The 21365-nt window shown below is 33.9% G+C and overlaps 1 protein-coding gene across 1 annotated transcript; it reads left to right on the top strand.

The window, feature by feature from the left end:
• Positions 1-1779: 1779 nt before the first annotated feature.
• Positions 1780-21267, top strand: INTS8 (integrator complex subunit 8). Its single transcript, XM_039348664.1, has 28 exons — positions 1780-1862; positions 2080-2263; positions 2711-2885; positions 3273-3413; positions 3907-3978; positions 4615-4666; positions 5671-5853; positions 6567-6674; positions 7104-7253; positions 7776-7876; positions 9165-9306; positions 9937-10007; positions 10398-10573; positions 11396-11529; positions 11616-11726; positions 12199-12400; positions 12970-13091; positions 14282-14466; positions 15221-15254; positions 16106-16162; positions 16269-16330; positions 17909-18027; positions 18687-18790; positions 20059-20109; positions 20258-20331; positions 20406-20470; positions 20825-20868; positions 21047-21267. The coding sequence occupies exons 2-28, from the start codon at positions 2134-2136 to the stop codon at positions 21161-21163; spliced, it is 2982 nt and encodes a 993-aa protein (XP_039204598.1). The 5' UTR covers positions 1780-1862; positions 2080-2133; the 3' UTR covers positions 21164-21267.
• Positions 21268-21365: the final 98 nt, after the last annotated feature.

The raw sequence follows: 21365 nt of genomic DNA, 5'->3' as shown, positions 1-21365 counted from the left end.
CTTACTTATTTTCTTCTGAAGTTCTGCCTCCAGTCTCCCAAAATAGCCTCATTTTTGGTTGGGCCAAATCTGACTTTTGCTTAAGAGAAAATATGTATTGGGTACTGTGTATATGAAGTATTTAGCAAAGAAGACTGGTAAGTTATTTGAAATAAAATCAATCCCATTTTACACAAAACTGAAAGGAATAGAGCTTAACATTGCAAATATATATGGGGAAATGAGAAATTGGAATATCTGATTTTGGAAAAATGATAGATCCAGATTTTAAGAAATGTAAAATACATTTCTAATCATCTGGGCGGGGTGTGTGTGTGTCAGTTTAATATAATGATTAAGGCATCAGGTGAGAAACTAGAAGACTCTGAGTTTTAATCTCATCTTAGGTATGAAGCCAGCTGAGTAACTTTGGGCCAATCAATCTCTCAGCCCTTGCAAGCCATTTCTGAAAACCTTGCTACAAAAAGTGCAGGACTAATTCAGGCAGTGCTGGAGTGAACACTAATTGAGCATACAAACATCTAGGAATGGAGTTAATTCATCATAATTAGTAATTATTGGACTCCTCAAATAATGTTTTAAAAAAATGGATATCAGATGCCCTGTGCTAATGTTACAGCTCTTATGATTTGATCATATTTATCCATGGTCTTTTTTTAGCTTCAAATAATTATATATGTTAATATACCGGTAACTTGGTGAAAATATAACATTTTGTGTGTGTGGATTATGATGGATTATGTGATGCTGGATTATATTCATAAATTATGGAATTAGTATTTTATGAAGAGTTTAGTTTGTCAAGTCTGGGTTTTGATAATGAAAATTATTCTATATAGATAGCAAACAGAAAGAATTCAAAAGATGTGTTCCCTATCAATTTTTAAAATATATTTAGTAAAATGTGGAGCAATATGATCTAGATTTATAATAAATGATAGTTTTGTATTATTTTTGTATTATATGAATATTTTTTCCATTTTCCTTCCGTTCACTTTAATCACTATTCTGAATTTGTTTTTTGATTGAGTAATTGAGTATTTTTTCTTGAGCTCATTCTTAACATTCACCAAGAGGAAAGATGGAAAAAAGATTGCCAAGGAAGCTGTAGTCTTATGAAAGATAATAATAATAATAATAATAATAATAATAATAATAATAATAATAATAATAATAATAATAATAATAAAGTTGGAAGGGACCTTGAAGGTCATCTAGTCCAACCCCCTGCTCAGGCAGAAAACCCCATACCATTTCAGACAAATGGCTGTCCAGTCTCTTTTTAAAAACTTCCAGTGTTGGAGCATTCACCACTTCTGGAGGCAGGTTGTTTTACTGGTTAATTGTTCTAACTGGCAGGAAGTTTCTCCTTAGTTCTAGGTTACTTCTCTCCTTGATTAGTTTCCATCCATTGCTTCTTGTCCTGCCTTCAGGTGCTTTGGAAAATAGCTTGACTCCCTCTTCTTTGTAGCAGCCCCTGAGATATTGGAACACTGCTATCATGTCCCCCCTTGTTCTTCTCTTCATTAAACTAGACATACTCAATTCCAGCAACTGTTCCTTATATGTTTTAGCCTCCAGTCCCTTAATCATCTTTGTTGCTCTTCTCTGTACTCTTTCTAGAGTCTCAACATCTTTTTACATCGTGGTGACCAAAACTGGATGCAGTATTCCAAGTGCAGCCTTACCAAGGCATTCTAAGTGATATTAATACTTCATGTGAACTTGATTCTATCCCTCTGTTAATGCAGCCTAGCACTGTGTTGGCTTTTTTGGCAGCTGCAGCACACTACTGGCTCATATTTAAATGATTGTCCACTAGGACTCCGAGGTTCCTCTCACAGTTACTACTATTGAGCAAGGTACCCCCTATACTATACCTGTACATTTGGTTTTTCTGTTCTGTTTATTATGAAAATTCTGATTTGTAAATTGGATGAAAAGTTTCTCTAGATACAAGATCCCAATTTGTCATATTTGGACTGTAAATTCCAGTCTGAATGAAAAGATCTGCAATTAAATTTTTATATTTTGTAAAGCAATTATGCTCTGATATAATCTATGTTGTTTCTAAATCAGGGTCCCTGCCCAAAGGATTGCTCAAAGAAATCCAAAGGAATTCAAGAAAGGAAGATGAGTGTAGAAGCTGTTGATCGGGAAGCAGCCACATCTAGCCGACCCTGCACCCCCCCTCAGACTTCCTGGTTTGAGTTCCTGCTAGAAGAGTCTCTACTGGAGAAACACCTGAAAAAGGCTTCTCCTGGTAAATAATGCTGTTGTTCAAAGCTAAAACTTTTATTTTAATTCATTATTGCAAAAGATGAAGGAGTGTGATTGCATTTTCTGTGGGTGTTATTAAATTTTGTAGATTCTTTTATCCAATGATGAAGCAAAAGTAGTAGTAGGTTTTTGCTGATCCTTACTTGCACTGCACTTAAATCTTATTCAAGGTCCACATCACATAATGTATTTGGACTTTTTATGTGTACTAGTATACATAAAAATAAATACATATTTACACTTGAATATAACAATGATACAGGAAATGACAGTAAAACCAATGACATCAATCATTTCACTAAATTTTCTTAGACAAAAATTATATATGCTTCTTTAAAAGTAGCTTGTTTATTTTTCATTTATTTGCTTCTCCCTAGGAGATATTTTAATATACAGTGCATATTTTAAACCTTTTTTTTCCCCTTGGTAGATCCTTCACCAGTCCAACTAATTGTTCAGTTTTTGGAGCAGGCTTCCAAGCCTTTAGTCAATGAACAGAATCAAGTTCAACCTCCCCCTGATAATAAGAGAAATCGCATTTTAAAATTACTTGCTCTAAAAGTTGCTGCACATTTAAAGTGGAATTTGGATGTACTGGATAAAAGGTATTAGTTGATATCTTGGATAAGATTGTTTACAGATTATTATGTCACAGTAAAAAGTATTAATTTTCACATTGCTTAAATAAGTAGTATTTTGAAGTTTCCATTTCAAAGCCACATAAACTAAAAATTCGATCTCAAGACAGATTAATCACTGGTAATCATGATGAATAATCAGAAAAGTAAGTTATGATGTAGTTTGTACCCGCATAGGAGAACAGCTGGGAAAGATGTTTGCTATTCTCGTTTCCAGCTTGCAGGTTAGATGTGCAGTAAAAATAGCAAAAAGACTGCATTGGAGCATTAATGGCTTTTGTTTGGTGATATTCCGTAACTAAATTAAAAGCTGATGTATGTACTTTTAGTTATTTTTTTTTTTTGGTCTTTTAGTTTATCTGTTCCTGTACTGAACATGCTATTAAATGAATTGCTGTGCATCAGTAAGGTTCCTCCTGGAACTAAACACATAGATATGGACCTTGCCTGTTTACCTCCAACCACTGCAATGGCAATATTGCTCTACAATAGATGGTAAGATTTTATTTTCTTGAATACTCTTACTAGAAGGAAATGTTAAAGTCAAATAAATCCTGTTCTGCTTGTGAGGTTTATAAGTGATATGTGCACGCTAGATAGCATTTTTTCTTTTTGATTAGCTGTCATAGAAATAAATCAGTAATTCCTTTTGCATGTTGTTTTAGCCTGGCAAAGGAATAAGCTGTGAATTGGGTAGCTGGTTTCCAATGTCTCTTTCTATGAAATTGTTTAGAGCATCAATTGATTACATTAAAATGAAACTTAAAAATTTGATAAACTGAAGTTAAGCCCCATTTTATTTCTATGTGATTTCAACTAGAAGATTGAAGAATCAGTGAAATCAATATTTCCAGTGTGTTACATTTAGGTCAACCTTTTGCTATCATATTTGTCTTAGCTTTAATTTTTGAAATAAGCCCCAATAAATAATGCTGATATCAGAATAATTCACTATTCAGTGCTAACAGTTTTGTTTTGTTTTTAATAGGGCTATCCGAACCATAGTCAACAGTAGTTTTCCTGTCAGACTAGCAAAACCTGGCCCACCTCAGTTGAGTGTGTAAGTCTATTCATCTCTTTTAGCCTTAACCTAAATCAGGATCCAATTTTCAACGAGGCATGTGAACAAAGTAATATAAAACTTGTTTGATAATTAAAGTATGTATGAAAAGATTTTTAGTGGAAAGAGGACAAAATCCCTGAATATAGCACATTTATATAAAATAATTCTGATTCTTTTAGAACAAATGCAATTTAGGCAAAATTATTCAAATAGCTTAAACCTTAAATGATTCAGTTTTCAATCTTGAAATGCAGTTTATTTAAAAAAAATGTGAGGAAAAACATACTTCGTTGCTTATTTATTTATGCATCCATTTGCATTTGAGTCAGTGTTGACTCCTGGTGACTGCCTAGCCCTAGAAAGTCCCTGCAGTTCTCTTGGCAAGATTTTGGAAATGGTTTGCTTTGCCTCTTCCTAGGGCTGGAAGAGAATTACTGGCGCAAAATCTCCCAACTGCCTTTGTGCCTAAGGTGGGATTAGAAATCACCATCTTCTGGTTTCTATCCTGATGCTTTTAACTACTAGTACCTGTTGTATGCTGAACACATGAGGTATATTGGAAATCTAAATAGCATAATAACGTGATATTGCATTGAATAATAACCCACAATTGCTTTTACCTTTTTTGTTTAGTATGAATCAGTTCCAACAAGAAAAGGAAGTCACAGATAATATTTTGAAAGTGGTAAGAGCTTTTCATTAAATTGTCCACAATTAGAAGTTAGTTGATACAATTAATCAAGAAAAGTGCTAAAGTTAAGACCTTTCTCATATAAAAAATGGCATTTGATATCTTTACTGTGAAAATTGGAGCGTCTTATTTCTAACTCCAGCTCCATTGGATATGTTGAATTTTGAAGTTTATATGAGAAAATTATTTCAGGAAAGAATGTATTATTATACACTTAGCCTTTTACTTAAATCATACAATAGGGAAGAATCACATAATAAGATAGAACAAGGATGTTTTGCAAGGAAATAGGTCAGAAACTAGTTGCAGTTTATTCCAGCATATCTATCTGATTAGTATTAATAGAAGAGGGAAATCTATTTTATACACTCTCTCCCAAGGGCAAAATAGTGAAAACAACAGGGGTACAGAGGTTGTAGTATGTATCATTCAAATTGCTGTGCAGAAATCTGAATCATGTTAATGGTGATAGAAATAATTGCTTACCTCTTGAATTTCAGAGAAATATAATTATATTTTCTTGTTCATAACACCAAGTTGGTCTGTTTATCTTTAAATCATATTTCCTAACAGGGAAAGATTTAAAATAATTCATAAATACATCTATTGCAAGGTTAGCAACCAGGTGTTCTTCTCTTTGGCAGGACATTGTGAATGTTGTAGGACATTTGGTTACCTATACTTGATACATAGGAACTGCTTTATAAATATCTGTAAACAAAGATCATTACAAAAAGTAAAATTTCATTATAAAGAGACTTTCCTTTTCATCCAATTACAGGGTAAAGACTTACTGTAGTTTTCTCATTTTGAGCTCAGAGAATATTAAATGGTTATTATTTGATGATAACTAAATATGTGAGATCTTTGAAAGGGGAATGATTGACATTTGTTAGTATGAAATTTGATGTAGCTTGAACTAGAGAAGTACATATTTATCTTAAGTAATCAGAACAGGTGCTAATAATTCAACATTTATATTCCTCCTGTTGTTCCAGCTAAAAGAACAGGCTGCTGATTCCATTCTGGTGTTAGAAGGAGCACTAAAATTAAACAAGGATCTTTACATTCACACAATACGGACGCTAGATCTGCTAGCTATGGAACCTGGTATGGTTAATGGAGAGACAGAGAGTTCTACAGCCGGATTAAGTATTAGCACTGAGGAAATGCAATGCCAGGTAGGTTAATGTTTTGTCTGACAATGATGTTGGTAGAATATACAGGTAGTCCTTGACTTACGACAGTTGTGTAACAATAGTTTTAATGACAGACTTGGAAAAAGTGATTTATGAGCTGTCCTCGAATTACACCTGTCACTAAATAGGGCATTTGGCAACCAGCTTGCATTTACATTAGTTGCAGCATCTTGCAGTCGCCAGCTTCGAACAATCAAAGTCAATTGTGGAAGCCAAATTTGCTTAATGACCACATGATTTGCTTAATAGCTGCTCGTTTCACTTAATGTCCACATGATTCATTTAACAACCATAGTAAAAATGGTTGTAAAAATGACTTGTTTAACAACCACATTACTTAGCAATCAAAATTCCAGTTGTAATTGTTGTAAGTTGAGTACTGTCTTTAAATATGGATTCATAAAATGAAATTAATTTTGAAACAATTCATGGTGTCATCAGCCAACCATGACATTCTATATTCAGTGTAGCTTTCCAGTATTTTGAAAACATGAAGAATATTCAGTTTTACAGTTGTATTGTTTCAAGGATGATTTATTTGCAAATGTTTGGAAAGAGAAGGAAAGCACCTCTTTAGTATAGTTTGTAGTGCAGGGATTTTGTCTCTCTGCATTTAATTGTTGCTTTAGAATTACTTTTAAGGATTCCAAAAGGAATTAAAAAGTCCTGCTATAATTTATTTTGGTCTGTTTCAGGTATGCTATGATTTAGGGGCCATCTATTTCCAGCAGGGTTCCACAAACTTTGATTTATATAGGAATGCCAGAGATAAATTTTTTAGAACCAAGGAATTGATTTTAAAGGTGAGTAACAAGTTAAATAGCAAATGAAATCTGTTTTTACAGAAAATGGAAACCCATCTAGAAGCTTCATTGCAAATTTTAAGAATTTTCATAAAACTGGTTTGATACTCAAATTATTAGAAGATAAATCAAAGACATTTGTTCAACTTGAGCCAGTAATCTTGCCATTATTGTGATGTTGTTTCTTTTTTAAATAGGGTGTTTTAAATTTTTATATAATAAATTTATGCTATGTTGTAAACTGACCTGGCATATTTTTAAAAAAAGGATGGTAAATAAATACTGGTAACAACAATAACAAAATTGTAATGATTCTTGGAAAATTATCACAATGTGATAAATAAGTCTCTGTTAAAGGTGTTTGCCTTGAATAAAATGTTGGAAGTGTTTACTACATTTTTATAACTTTGATAACACTGTATTTTCTAGATTGGCTCATCACTTCATTGCGTGATAGATGAAAAGAGGCTAGCTGGTTACTGTCAAGCCTGTGGAGTTCTTGCACCTTCTGAGAGTAGTTCACAACCATCAACTCCCTACAGTCAAATTCATAGCTGCTTAAGATCTGGCAATTACCAGGTAAACAGCATGTAATGCTCTTGTAGTTGTTAAGATATCACTATATCTCCGCCGTTAAGTCATGTGTTCATAAACTCGGGGCTATTAAACACATTTAAATATCTTGACCCTTGAAATAGATACTGTATTTTTATTGTAAAATCTTTAGCCATTTGCTTGTGCTATTCAAAGAAGGCGGGTTACTCATTTCTGGAAGTCATTCCAAAGTAGTATTGAAGGGTTGGACATAGATTCTGTTGATTACTTAACATTAGTCAGCTTCTAAAGTCAGTGTTACTGATTCAATTTCTGGACTATCTTTCTTGCAAGAAACTTAGAGCAGTGGTCTGTCCAAACAATAAATCTGTGATGCTTTTTAGGCTAAACAACAGTGATAGCTCAACACCACCCAGTGAATTGGTGGTGTAAAGCTTTTGTTTCCATACGAATCCAAACTCTCTTTATGCTGCTTCACAGTGCTGAAGTTGAAGTACATGCATTTTGAATTAAAACATGCAGCTATTTCCTATGTTTCTGTTCTAGGAACTGGTGAAGATTTTTCTTGAAGACAACCAAATGCCCACTTTACCAATTCAGTTCAGACAGTCGGTGTTAAGGCAGCTCTCCCAGAAGGCTCAACAAGGGTGAGACATAAATTGAAGGAGAGAACCACTCTGACACCCATCTATTAATTAGTTGTCAAGCTTGGCAGAGTAGATAGATTTCTGAGCAACCTCTGCCTTTGACTTGTCTGATTCAATCTTAGTAACAAATCTTGGAACTGGACAATTTTGTCTCAGTTCCGTGTATTAATATGTTGCACTGCTTGTTAGGTGGAATGTATATCACAAGGGCTTGATCACCAAGACTCCTTAAGTTTAAAAATACTTTGTGATTTTAATACAGGTTTTCCAAATTTGAAAGAATACAAAACTCATCACTGTAAAAATCAGAATTCTTTGAAACAGTACTGCCCAAACCAGAATATAACTGTGGAAGAACTTTATATGTGAAAAGTGCTTAAAAATATCAGTATCTATTTTGAATTGTATACTGAGTGATACATAATACCATTTTAGTAAGCCTGTGCTCCCAATCAAGAAAGCAGTATTTAGATAACATTGTCAAGAACTTTTGCTAAATGCAGATTATGATATATTGTTATCTCCCAAGGAAAATGGAAAGAATGGCTTCACGTTGTTCATAAATGGCAAATACTAGAGCAAGTATCTGAATTTGTATACCATGGTAAAGCATTTACTAAAGGTGGGAAAGTGGAGAAATGTTAAGAAGTTAGTAAAAAGAGAATAAGTAGTATTCTGTTGCGTCTGTTGCAAGGAATGAATGTTTGCCAAAAGAGAGAAAAGCTTTGGAGTATAAGAGTGCCCTGCATTCCACTTCATTATATAGAAATGAAAATTGTGCATATCTAGAGAAACTTGAAAGTAAGTTAAATGCAATATGAATTGGTAATTTAAAGAGTGAGATAAAGTCGATAATGAAGGGGACCTGAGTGAATGTAGATTAAATACAAAAATAAGTGGCCAGTATATATATACACACACACAAAAAAACAACAACAACAAAAAAAAAAAACTCACACAGACACACATAATTTGTAAGGATAGAAAAATAGGGAGAAGTACAGTGGACAGTGTTGGTATGAACTAGTTTTTAACTTTTTAAAAATTACCTTTTCTTTCCTTTTTTATGTTTTTCCTTATCTTAATTTCTTTGGCTTGCTTTTCTTATCCTTTTCTGTGCTTTGTTTAATATTACTTATCCTGTGGTTTGATAGGTATGTTCGTATATATACTGCATATGTACAGTTGACTGTTATACTAGAATATAAAAACAATGCCTTGAATTGGTCTTTTAGGTATAATTTTTTTGTGTGCCAGTTTGTCTTAGTTTATTTTTTATTTTACACAGAGATGAAGTTCTTGATGAAATATATTTCAAGGTTTGTGCATGCAACAGTGTTTGTGATGTGATGCAGGGTCGGCCAGTTGGCGTCCAGTTTACCCAGATGCTTCTTAGACCTACCAAAGAAAAAGTAGACTTTCTCCTTGAGGTAAAAATATTCGCAATTTTAGATTTAACTATAGACACATAGACACATATATGTATCTGTATCTGAATTTCATTATTCATGTCTCCAGTTTAATGTTCCTTTAAAAATCTGAAGACAAGTCTGCTTTTTCTTTTAAGGTAGATTTTTTATATCTCTAACTTGTTGGCATGTTGCCTATTTATGAGCTCCTAACTCATTTAAAATTTTGTCAAGTGGCTTTTTCTACACTTGTTGCATCTGGTTTTGGTTAATTATTGGTGAGGATTATCAACATAGGTAATAGATGCAAATGTTTCAAGCAAGTTATACTAGTAAACAAAGAAAATTCCACCAGATGAAAAAAACATATGGCTGCATTATGTGAAATGAGACCTTCCTCTGATTTTTCATATAGAATAAGCATTTTTAAAATCCTTTACTGTTCTAGGGCCTATATATGTCGCTGTTCTAATTTGTAATTGTTAAAACTGTTAAAACTAAAACTAGATAGAGAAAATGCTTCCTTCATTCGAAAGATAACTATGTAATGATATTGCTATAAACTATGTGCAAAAGAATATATACCATTGCAAAAAAAAATGCATATTCTATTTTTCTTGAGATTTAATTATTCAAATTTAAACTTCTTAGGTGTGTTCAAAATCAATACATGTAGAAAATGCATCAGAATCTTCAAAAAGAAAAATGGCTTATTTTCTAAAGTAAGTGTGTAATAAAAATTTATACTATGTTAAAAAGAGGACAGTAATATTGTTTTTACCCATTTTTGAATGATAAATTGTGAAATGTAATCTGGTAGCTTCTGAAGGCAGAATAAGAGAAAACTAAAGAGGGTCTTTTGTTTTTGAAGGGGAAAAATGTACTCACATGCATCTTATTACATGCATCTTATTAAAACAGCTACTTCTTTTCCTACAACCATGCAGCTGCCATTAGCATAATCTGAGAAAATGATATGATTGAATTGGAAGTGTGATTCATTGTAAGATATCTGTATTAAGAATTCATTGATAGATGAATTTCTTAAGTGTTATTAACTCAACAATCTGTCACTTCTCTTTCCACAAATATTTGTTCTTAATTCTGTGTAGGAATCTATGTCTGGGTTTGGAAGATCTCCAGTTTGTCTTCATGATTTCCTCCCATGAGCTGTTCATAGCTTTATTGAAAGATGATGAACGAAAACTGCTCATTGATCAGATGAGGAAGAGGTCACTTCGAGTCAACTTAGGCACTAAGCTGATAACTTCATTTTATGATATTCCAGGTTATTTCCCCTACTTCCCTTAAATTATTCACAACTTTTTTTTAAATGGTGGAATAAAGAAGTATAGTAAGAATATTTTGACTGTAGTTAAGCTTGTTGCATTGACTGTTTTTTTTTAACAGTTACCTAATTATACAAATTTCTATTGGCCATGATTAATCTATATGTCTACAGTTGAGAACAATGGATGCAATTCCCTTGTGAGCAAGCACTTGAGAGGAGACATCTAAATGTATAGCTATTGCAACAGTGAGGTGCCTTTCTGCTTGTTTTCCCTGCTGTTATCAGGAGGACCAGTATATAAATCAGTGCAGTGCTTTTGGACTTGAAAACGATGTTATATAACTTGTTCTTTTCCTTATTTTTCATCATTATAACTAGATGATATGCTTTTATTTGGGCCAAATGGAAAAGGCATAGGGAGAGACTGGGATCCTCTAAGATAAGAAAGAGGACAGTGTTGCTCCGTGCTCTGATATATTTCTCTAAGACCATTAGCAAACCATTATCCTGTTTCGATGCTTATACACTTACATATAATTATGTATATACTCTGATAAGCTCATTATCAATTTAATTTAGTTTTTCAAAAGCAATATGTCATAAGAACATGTACATACAAAATACATTCTCTGCCTCCTGTCTTCAGACAGTAAATATAATGTTTTTTTTTAACTGTATCATTACATTACTTTCAGCTGGATATAATGAAAAGATTAAGCTATCTCATTTCTTCATTTTTGAATGGATCTTGTCCATTATTAAAGTTAATGATCACTTAGGTATATATTGCTCAGCAATAAATATATCATTTTTTTCCAGCTTCAGCAAGTGTGAATATTGGTCAATTGGAGCATCAGCTTATTTTATCACTGGATCCTTGGAGAATCCGCCAGATTTTAATTGAGTTGCATGGTATGACATCTGAACGTCAATTCTGGACAGTTTCTAATAAGGTACTTTCCTTTATTTAAAGATGAAGAATGTAATGATGCATGATTAAAATTATATAAAAATATAAATATATGTATATTTTTTCTAGTGGGAAGTTCCAAATGTTTACGGCAATGTTATCCTAGGAATTAAAGATAATTTGACTAGAGATTTGGTCTACATCTTGATGGCAAAAGGACTACATTGCAGTACAATTAAGGTGAGAAAGACTTCTTATTGATATTCTGGAAGGCCTCAAAGAAAAATTGCATTCTAATTAAAATGCCATTATAGTATTTTGAATTATAATTAAAATATGGCTTATGCAAAAAATACAATCTTATCATATGTATATACAAACCATAGGTCTCTATAGTGTGATGTTATATTTTAAAGATTACTGCTTATTTCACATATTTTTCTCATTATGTCTCATTTCTTAGTTCAGTAGTTGTTGGTTTGCATTTTTAAAATATATTAGCACATGCTAAGAAAGAAATATGACTTATCAAACCCCTCTTGAATTCAAGAGAAATTCAGAATTAAATTTCTGTGAACTGTAATAAGTAAACATATTGCAGAAAAGTTAAATGTAAAATGCCAAAAGCACCTGTCTTCTGCTATAATACCTCAGATTGCTAACATTTGTAAATGTGACAAGACAACAAACAAAGTCTTGCTGTTTGTTGCAGGATTTTGCCCACGCTGAGCAACTTTTCGCTGCTTGTCTTGAACTTGTGACTGAGTTTTCTCCGAAGTTGCGCCAAGTTATGTTGAATGAAATACTACTTCTCGACATTTATACCCATGAAGCAGGAGCAGGACTTTCTGGAGAACGACCTCCCTCTGACTTGATCAGCAGAGTTCGAGGATACTTAGAAATGAGAGTGCCCGGTAAGAATATTCAGGTTAAGTACATGGCAAGATTTCCATCTTGGGCAAGAGTTTATTTGTTTATATTCCCCCCCTTTATTATTTTTTTTATAAATAACTCAAGGGGGCAAACTTCTATTTTCCTCACAACAACAACCCTTTGAGATAGGTTGGGCTGAGAATGAGTGACTGACCTAATCATCCAGCTGGCCTAAGGCGGAACTAGAACTCACAGTCTCCTGATTTCTAGGTATCTTAACCACTGTACTAAACTGGCCCTATTAAGAATTATCAGTATTTAAGTATGATAATGGTTGGAAATTGTATTATTATCAGTAGTTATAGTTCTTTTTACAATTCCCTGTTTATGGCTTGTGAGCCACAAAGATAACTGATGTTACTTCCCTGACCCACGTATTGTGTCTTGGCACTTTCTTCATTGTCATCCCTATTTCCCATTTCATAGATCATATTAAGGTTCTCTTAAAAGCAAAGAAGTTTTCATAAGCTTCCTAATTTCCCTCAATTTTCTAGGATGTACTTTTTGTAGGAAACCATCTGATCAGTTTCTGTTTCAAAATCCACTGTAGATATTCCTCTTCGGCAAGTTGTAGCAGAGGAATGTGTTGCCTTTTTGTTAAACTGGCAGGAGAATGAGTACTTAACTATGCAAGTTCCACATTCGTTGGTACAGACTAATCCTTATGTGAAGGTAAGGCATAGTTTTGTATCGATTACTAAATTGAGGAATCCTGAACAGTCTTGCAACATGTTTGCTCTGTATATTAAGGTGTAATCTAGTGGCAGTATTCATTAGTCCGATCCAAAGTGGGCAGTGGTACTTCAGATCTAGGCTATAACCAATATCTTAAAAGAAACTGCACTTTTTCTGTGTAATTCACACAGTAGCTGACTAGAGGTAGTCATCTCACAGATGGAGAGAAGCCTGTGCCAGATTGAAAGCACTCTTGCCCACTTCGGATCCAAATATTATGCATCCCTATAACTTATTTTCCCAGAGTGCTTGCTTTTTCTGTCTGTACTGATTTCTACCCTGCTTGGTAAAATATTTGCATTTACAAATAACACTTCTCTGTGTTCATTCACAATTGGTTCTATGGTGGAAATAATACATAGCTTATACCATATAACATCAGGTATATACATATAGGGGGTGCGATGGCTCAGCAGTTAAAGATGCTGAAATTGTTAGGTGGCAGTCATGTTTCAAGACCCAAGTGCCACGTGACAGGATGAGTTCCTGTTACTTGTCCCAGCTCTTGCCCACCTAGAAATTCAAAAGCATGTAAATGCAAGTAGATAAATAGGTACCATTTCGGTGGGAAAAGAATAGCATTTGATGCGCTTTGGCGTATAGTCATGCTGGCCACATGATCATGGAACCTTCCTTGGACAATCCTGACTCCACTAAGAAATGGAAATAAGCACCCCTTCTAGAGATAGACACAAGTGGGCAGGAAAAACCTTTACTTTTACCTTTATATACATGTTAATAATCTTGCATGGCTGAAACTCTTAATTATTTTAGATTTATAAAAATAATACAATAGTCCAAAATTAGTGAGGCCAGAGAATTCTATATGTAGTTAATTCTACATACTTGAGATGTGCTGGGGGCTTTAGACTATTTATTTAAATATCAGAAGCTCCCTATTCAGGCCCTTAACTGCATTTGAATTTCTGAATTTCAGAAATATCTGTACTATGATGACCATCGTGTTTCTGGAAAATAATCTAGATCTATATATTCTTTTGAAGTATCCTGCATATTTTTGGCTAATGATTTTAGTATTAACTTGGATAATACCAAGTTCCAATAGGGATAGATTGCTGGAACAAATAACATTTATGCATTCAAAGACTTTCTTATTTTTTACTTAGTTAGGGCAGCTTTTGGCTGCCACAAGTAAAGATCTTCCTGGACCAAAAGAGGGCAGGTGGGCAGCCACGGACCTTTGGGAAATTGTTACACAAATCTGCAGTGTATCCAACCAACACAAACGAGGGAATGACGGCAGAGTGAGTTTAATAAAGCAGAGAGAATCAACATTAGGCATTATATACAGGTAAACTGCTATAATTTTCTTATATACCTAGATGTTGTAGCCATGATATTACCCTATATGTAATGGAATTGATCTTGCTTGTAATTAAATTTCCCAAGAATATCTAATTTACTTCTACTTATGCTTCTTTAGAATAAAATAAAAACCTGTTAAGTATAAAAATAGTTGTGGGTAAGTTCTATGCAATATACAAAATAAATACATAGCTTGTACCATATTTACATAATATTTAATGATCCTGTTTGTACATTGTAAACAGAATGATTCCAGCAACAATGGAATTTTTCCACAAATAAACTCAGGTGATGAGCACTAAAAAGATTGGAGCCAAAACAAGGCAGCTGATAAGAGATATAGATAGGCATGTTCTGAAGAATTTTTCTGAAGTATGAGCATACATAAAAATGATAAAGGCATGGTGAAATAAGCAGTCCGCAGAATGGTGGCTGCTTTTGGAAGAGAAGAGAAAAATTGAAATCTAGGTTGAGGATGGGGGCATGAACTACCGTTAAGAACATTCTTATTAGAAACTGAAGATATTTCAATATTTTTGGTATGTTGTATGCTTATTGTCTGGTCTTGCCATTTTCCCTTACTGTCTGGGAATGTTTTCTTGTTGCTGCTCTTTTTGAAAATTCCAAATATTGATCAGATTTGTATTAAAAACTTTTAAATTTTGTCATTTGTATAGGAAAAAAAGTTGTAAAGCTAATTAATATTAAGTCACAACATTAAACAAACATTTTCTTTTTAGGAATGAATTATTATCGTTCCTCAAAAAGTTGCGGGTGAGTTTGGAGTTAAAGATTGTAACTGTATTAAAACATAAAAGCCTGTTTCTACTGAACAGGGATGCTTGCTGGGTGTGATCAGAAAAATCAGTGGTGATTATAATGATGTGAGCAAAGTTTTGCCTGTTTTCTGTTTTATTTTATTTTAACATTAACAAAAGGAATATACTGCGATATTGCTGAGTGAAAGGATTGGGATTTAAGTCTGATTTCATAAATTATGACCTACCGAAGAACATAATTTTTAGTGTTAAAGAGTTAATACAAAATATTTTAAAATATGGTTATTTTAACTTGTCTGCAGATTTGAGAAATGTGAAAAGTGATTTAAAAAACTTCTGTGAAAAGGATCCAAGCAGATTGTACATGGTATTATTTCTGAGATAACTTTTAGACAATTAAGGTCATTGTTATCCACCATTACTCTAGTAGGATGTGAAGATAAAACCATGGTAAACTTAAGTAAATATAGGTAGTCCTTACTTAACAATGGTAATTGGGCCTGACAACTCTGTTGCTAAGTGACATCCAAAATGCAACATCATATGACTTATGCTGCAGTTTGGGTTACTCTTAAGTGCATTAGGCACAATATTATGTGATCACCATTTGCAATCCTCCCTTTGCTTCCCCACTGACTGCGCTTGTTAGAAGCTGGCAATGAAAGTTACAAATGGTAATCATAGGGACTGGTTGTCTTATTCAGCACCATCATCACCTCAAATGGTCACTGAACATGTTGTTAAATAAGAACTACCTGTATGGCAAAAATCTGCCTAGAAAATTTGAATTTCATGGGGAAAGGCTGTGATTTTATATCAGCTCATGTTTTCTCAATGTTCTCATAGGAGCCTCTGGTTTTAACAACAATATTATCCTTGTTTGTCAAGCTTCATAACAATCATGTAAGTGCAGTATTCTCTTTTATCATAAATCATCCGCTTTGCTCTCTGAATTCTCTTACTTATTTTATCCTGACTGTATGTATATCTATATATTTTCTTTTTTTAGGAATTCATTGTAAATAATATCACAGCAGAGTATATTTCCATTTGGCCATCATCTATCCCTAAGTAAGGAATTTGTTTATCAAACTCCATTTATAAATACAGTGAAATGTATTTTTGTTTCTTCGGATCTGTATAGGTTATTTCTTAGCTCAGAGCCCCATGTAAACCTCTGTTGGTCACCTTCCATCCAGTATTAAATCTGATGCTGAAAATGCGATTACACAGAATTTCAGGTTCAAAACAGCCCTTTTTTTTAGTGCTCCAAGCTCAGGACAAAGTACCTGGATTCTAAGAACTTTTGAAATTTTTGAAATTAGACTAAGCCTGCTCTTTTGTTTACACTTCAGAACAAAACTTGCCTGCAAGTTCAAGGCAGGGCTGTTCCTCTCTTGAGAAAAAACTTGGTACAGGCTGGAAAATTTGGAATGTTCCAGTGAAGCACACTGTTTTAAGATCAAAATAAAATACATGGCTATTTTAACGTATAAATCTCAAGCTGAGAATAGGGAAAGTATTCAGAACTCTGCAGGCTCTTCAGTCTGTTCCCACACAATGAAATTTGGGAGTTGGTGAGATAATGGGGTATACTTTGGTAGGTAGATGTGTGAGAGGGTGGAAGAAAGTGAAAAGAAAGTTCCAGCCTTCTCTCTGTCTTAAATGCACCATCTGAGACAACATGTTCTCATCTCTAGCAGAGGATCAAAAGAAAACTTACGTTATACTACATTTTTTGTGAACATAAGATATTAATAAGTTCTTATGGGTGATAGAGCAAAGTTTAAATCTTAGATCAGGTTAAGGATGTTTGGAATTAAATAATTAACAGTAGCAAGCAGAGAAGTTAAAAAGCATGGACAACAGGAAATATCTTCTCCTGGACTGATTTAAGCCATAATGTGTAGGAGATGACCAGGCTGAGCCCGAGGGAGGGGCCAAATGCATCATAAGTCATCAGCCCCTGCATGCCAGCAAAAGATCTTAAGTCCAACCCACCTTGAATGCTCTCTTATTCCTGCTCATTTCCCTTGACTTTTAGTAGGTCAGATTTTTGTAGAGATCTTAAGCTTGCAATCTTTATACTTATCTGAACTGCTTGAATTTCCTGATTTCCGTGGCACTTCATGTAATGCAGAAGACTGGAACATAAGTGAAAGTCAAGAACTTCATAGAGAAGCTCTCTTAAATTTGGATACCATGTAACAGCAAAATGGCTGTTGACGAGTATACTCCCAATGAGAGAAAGAATGAAAAGTTTGCAATGGGTATATAGCTGAATCTGAACAGGTAGAAGGGGCTCCATGATATTGGTTATGATTTTGATAAGGAGAGTAAGCAATTGCTTTGATAAAATAGATCATTTAAGATTAACAGAAACTTTACTATCTCGGTGGGGCCATCATAGGTAAATTTAGATTGCAATCATACTTATTCGTATAACCAACAGAAAGCAGAAAAGGAAGTTATGTATATAGTAATGGAGGTACAGACTTTTGTCTACAACTCTGTCCTTTATGTGTAACATCACTTAATAGGGTATGGAGGAGTACATAAAATTATTTAAAGAATTCTTTCATTGAAGCAGATTTTAACTACATCATAGTTTTAAATACAATTACTAATAATTATGTTTTCTCATTTCAGTTTTCAGTCAGTAGATTTTGAAGCAGTAGCTGTCACTGTCAAAGAACTAGTCAACTATGCCCTTACTATAAATTCAAACAATCATTTCTGGTTAATCACTCAGGCAGATATTTATTTTGGTAAGTAGAGTTAAACCTGTTTCTGTCCATTTACATATATGCCTGGTCCTCTCATTGTAGTGACTCTGGGTGGCTAACAATATCTTAAAAGCAACAACAAAATAAAGGATACAATCAGCAGCTAAAGTAAAAAAAAAAAACCAGCCAGGCAACAGTTAAAATAAGCATTTCACAAACTCTAACTGGCAATCCAGTCTCCATGCCTGGAAACCCAACCACATTTTCAGCCCCTCCTGAAAGGCTGGCAGGATTGGGCCAATATAATCCCGGGGAGAGATGTTGTTCCAAAGGGTAGGTGCCACAACATTTTGGTGCAAGGACAGTGTCACTTCGAGATCGGGGCTGAAAACTTTATTTCTTTTTGTCTTTTGTCAGGATATTTTACCTTAATTTGTCCATCCTATTTAGACAGTATTTGCAGAAGTACAGTATAGTATTCAGATTAACTTGGAAAAAACTGGCCTAATTCACAACAAATGTTAAGCTGTTATGTGATATATCTTGGGGTTAGCATGATGAGCCATATCATTATGCATGAATCGGGTCGTTGTGGATTATTTAATGAATCTTGATTTTAAAAATGCTAACTTCGGGTAACACGTGAATATGGCCACTAGATGACATCATTAACTGTCTTTGCTTCTCTATCTCGAATATAGCAACTAATCAGTACTCTGCTGCACTTCGCTACTATCTTCAGGCAGGCGCCGTGTGCTCAGATTTCTTTACTAAGATGGTGTCGCCTGATGTATACACTGATCAGGTGAGTGTTAAGATTATGTAGCAGTATATAAGGAATATAGAGATGTATAGAGATCTCTGATGATCTGGGCTGCTCTATAATACAAGCTTAGTATTAAAGGGGACCCATTGATTGAAGTTCAGCATTCTAAACATGGGCATTTTGAACTCTTTTTATCTGACCTTTTTATCATCTATCCTATTGCTATGAACATAGAGTAATGTGCATTGATTATTTGGAATTGCTCATTCAATGGCCTTTCTCCGTATATACCAAAATTACAGTATGAACACTTCCCTTCCCTCCACCATAGCTTTTCCCATCTTTATTTCACTTCCAGCCCATGTGTAAGACATCCTTAAATCACCTTAGTTGTATTGGTGCTATAATAGCGGTTTCACCTTACTTGAGAGCAACTGGCCAGGTTCAGGATGCATCAGATCTGACTTACTTTGGTGCCTGTTGGTAGCACAATCAGGTGATTGATGGGAGAACAAGACCTGCCCAGTGTCTGTTGGCTATTTCATGCTGGGGCAGATAGGTCTCTTTCCCTCTAGGGTTAATCTGAGCTGCAGAGAAATACCTGTTCTAGGAATGTTCTGTAGAACAGGCATTTCTCTTTCAACATACACTTGAATGTATTCCAGGCTTTGATTTCCAATATTCCATAATAAACTCAGCAAATATTGGAAATTAATTAGAAGGCTTAATATTTAGCAACCTGGCACTGTACAGTGTATCTTTCTGTCATCTTGAGCCTTTTAGTCCCAGCTGTCGTTTCAGATGTGATGCAGAGGATCCTTCAAGGCTTTTGGCAGTTCCAGAAGCTAATTACAGTGAGGGGAAAAATTATTTGATCCCCTGCTGATTTTGTACGTTTGCCCACTGACAAAGAAATAATTAGTCTATAATTTTAATGGTAGTTGTTATTCTGTCTCTCGCTGTTAAAATAAACCTACCATTAAAATTATAGACTGATCATTTCTTTGTCAGTGGGCAAACGTACAAAATCAGTAGGGGATCAAATAATTTTTCCCTTCACTCTGTCTAATTCTAACCAAAATAGACGCCTAGATAATAATGGAACAATTTATAACAAGCAAAGTGAGTGGAACATTAGGAGAAGTATTTTGTCTCTAAGAGTTTGTTTTTGTTTTTGCTATTAATAGTGAAGCAGAAAACAAATGTTAAGCGATAAGACTTGTATTAATTGTATTCCATATAGGTAGCTATATATCAGGTAAATGGATAAATTGTAGATTTTCTTTAATTTCCATATTTTTCTGTAGGTGATTAAACGAATGATAAAATGCTGTTCTCTACTCAATTGCCATACACAGGTAAAGAATATGTATCTATTAACTGTGAAAACTGTGAAGAGGGCAATTGTACCCAAAAAGCAAGCCTATACTGCACTCATCTAGAATGTAGTGTTAATTATTGTATAATCGTGACAAGATATATATTAGCAAATCTTTGTTCTTCCAGGTGGCAATTTTGTGCCAGTTCCTTCGAGAGGTAGATTATAAAACTGCATTTAAAGCACTTCAAGAACAAAACAGGTAAACAAGATTTTTTTCAACTGCCATGTAACTAAACATTAATGGCATAAAATAACTGAAAACCTGTTTTTCAGCCATGATGCTATGGATTCTTATTACGACTATATATGGGATATTACTATCTTGGAATACTTGACTTGTATCCTTTTATTTTAAAAAGCTGCATGGGATTGATTTACAACCAGAATGGCTTTAGTAATTGGCTATTATTTAAATTGGTAATAGTAACTGCATTTATAAGAAGTGCAGCAGGGAAATAGCACAAAATAAGGAAATCCTTTCTCATTTAAAAATAGCAATATTTTAAAAGATTAGGATCTTGATCTCGCTCATTTTGCCAATGAGGAAGTGTTAGGCTCACAGAAGGTGCAAGGAAACTTTTTTATAACAGAGTGGAAAGTTAAGATAAAGAATGTTAAACTGCTATACAGATAACCTTATGTCTTAAGAATTTAGATGACTCTGTACTATAATTTCCTAAATGATGCTTCAGATCTTCATCACAAGCGAGGCGAAACAGACAAGAAACAGATAGCAGTAAGTTCTTACAGTTTCATATATTGAAAGGAATTTCTAAGAAGATACTGCAGTGGTCTGTGTGTGAAACCATTACATTAAAAAAAAAAAAATCACCCTTTTCCCTGGTGGACAAAATTGTTTTAAATGTAAATAAGAACTTATTACTAACATGGTTTTTTGTTGTTTGAACACATAGATTAAAGCTATTGGGCAGACGGAACTGAATTCTAGCAACCCAGAAGAAGTGCTACAGCTTGCTGCTCAAAGACGAAAAAAGAAGTTTCTTCAAGCAATGGCAAAGCTTTACTTTTAGAAACTTATTTTCCTTTGCAATATAAGAAGAAAAGTGTTCATTGCAAGATATTTCAACACTTTATTTAACATGAGAATTTTTTATAATACATATTTATAAACATACTGTGTGGTACTGTCCTATTTATAAAACATAAAATCCCTCATTTTTTGCACAAGTATACAGAATTAGATTAGCTGCTTATTGCATGTGAAAAAATAGA

The sequence above is a fragment of the Crotalus tigris genome, unplaced genomic scaffold (assembly GCF_016545835.1).
Source record: "Crotalus tigris isolate CLP2741 ecotype Arizona unplaced genomic scaffold, ASM1654583v1 scf7180000018168.854452, whole genome shotgun sequence".
Classification (NCBI taxonomy): domain Eukaryota; kingdom Metazoa; phylum Chordata; class Lepidosauria; order Squamata; family Viperidae; genus Crotalus; species Crotalus tigris.
The sequence above is the reverse complement of the archived record's forward strand: the minus strand, read 5'-3'. Positions and strand labels throughout refer to the sequence as shown.

Excerpts from the sequence above, each read along its gene's own strand:
- INTS8 (XM_039348664.1), top strand. The coding sequence starts at position 2,134 with ATGAGTGTAGAAGCTGTTGATCGGGAAGCAGCCACATCTAGCCGACCC. Across the intron at positions 10,574-11,395 it reads TTCATTTTATGATATTCCAG|CTTCAGCAAGTGTGAATATT; the intron begins GTTATTTCCCCT and ends ATTTTTTTCCAG. Across the intron at positions 20,869-21,046 it reads CAGACAAGAAACAGATAGCA|ATTAAAGCTATTGGGCAGAC; the intron begins GTAAGTTCTTAC and ends TTGAACACATAG.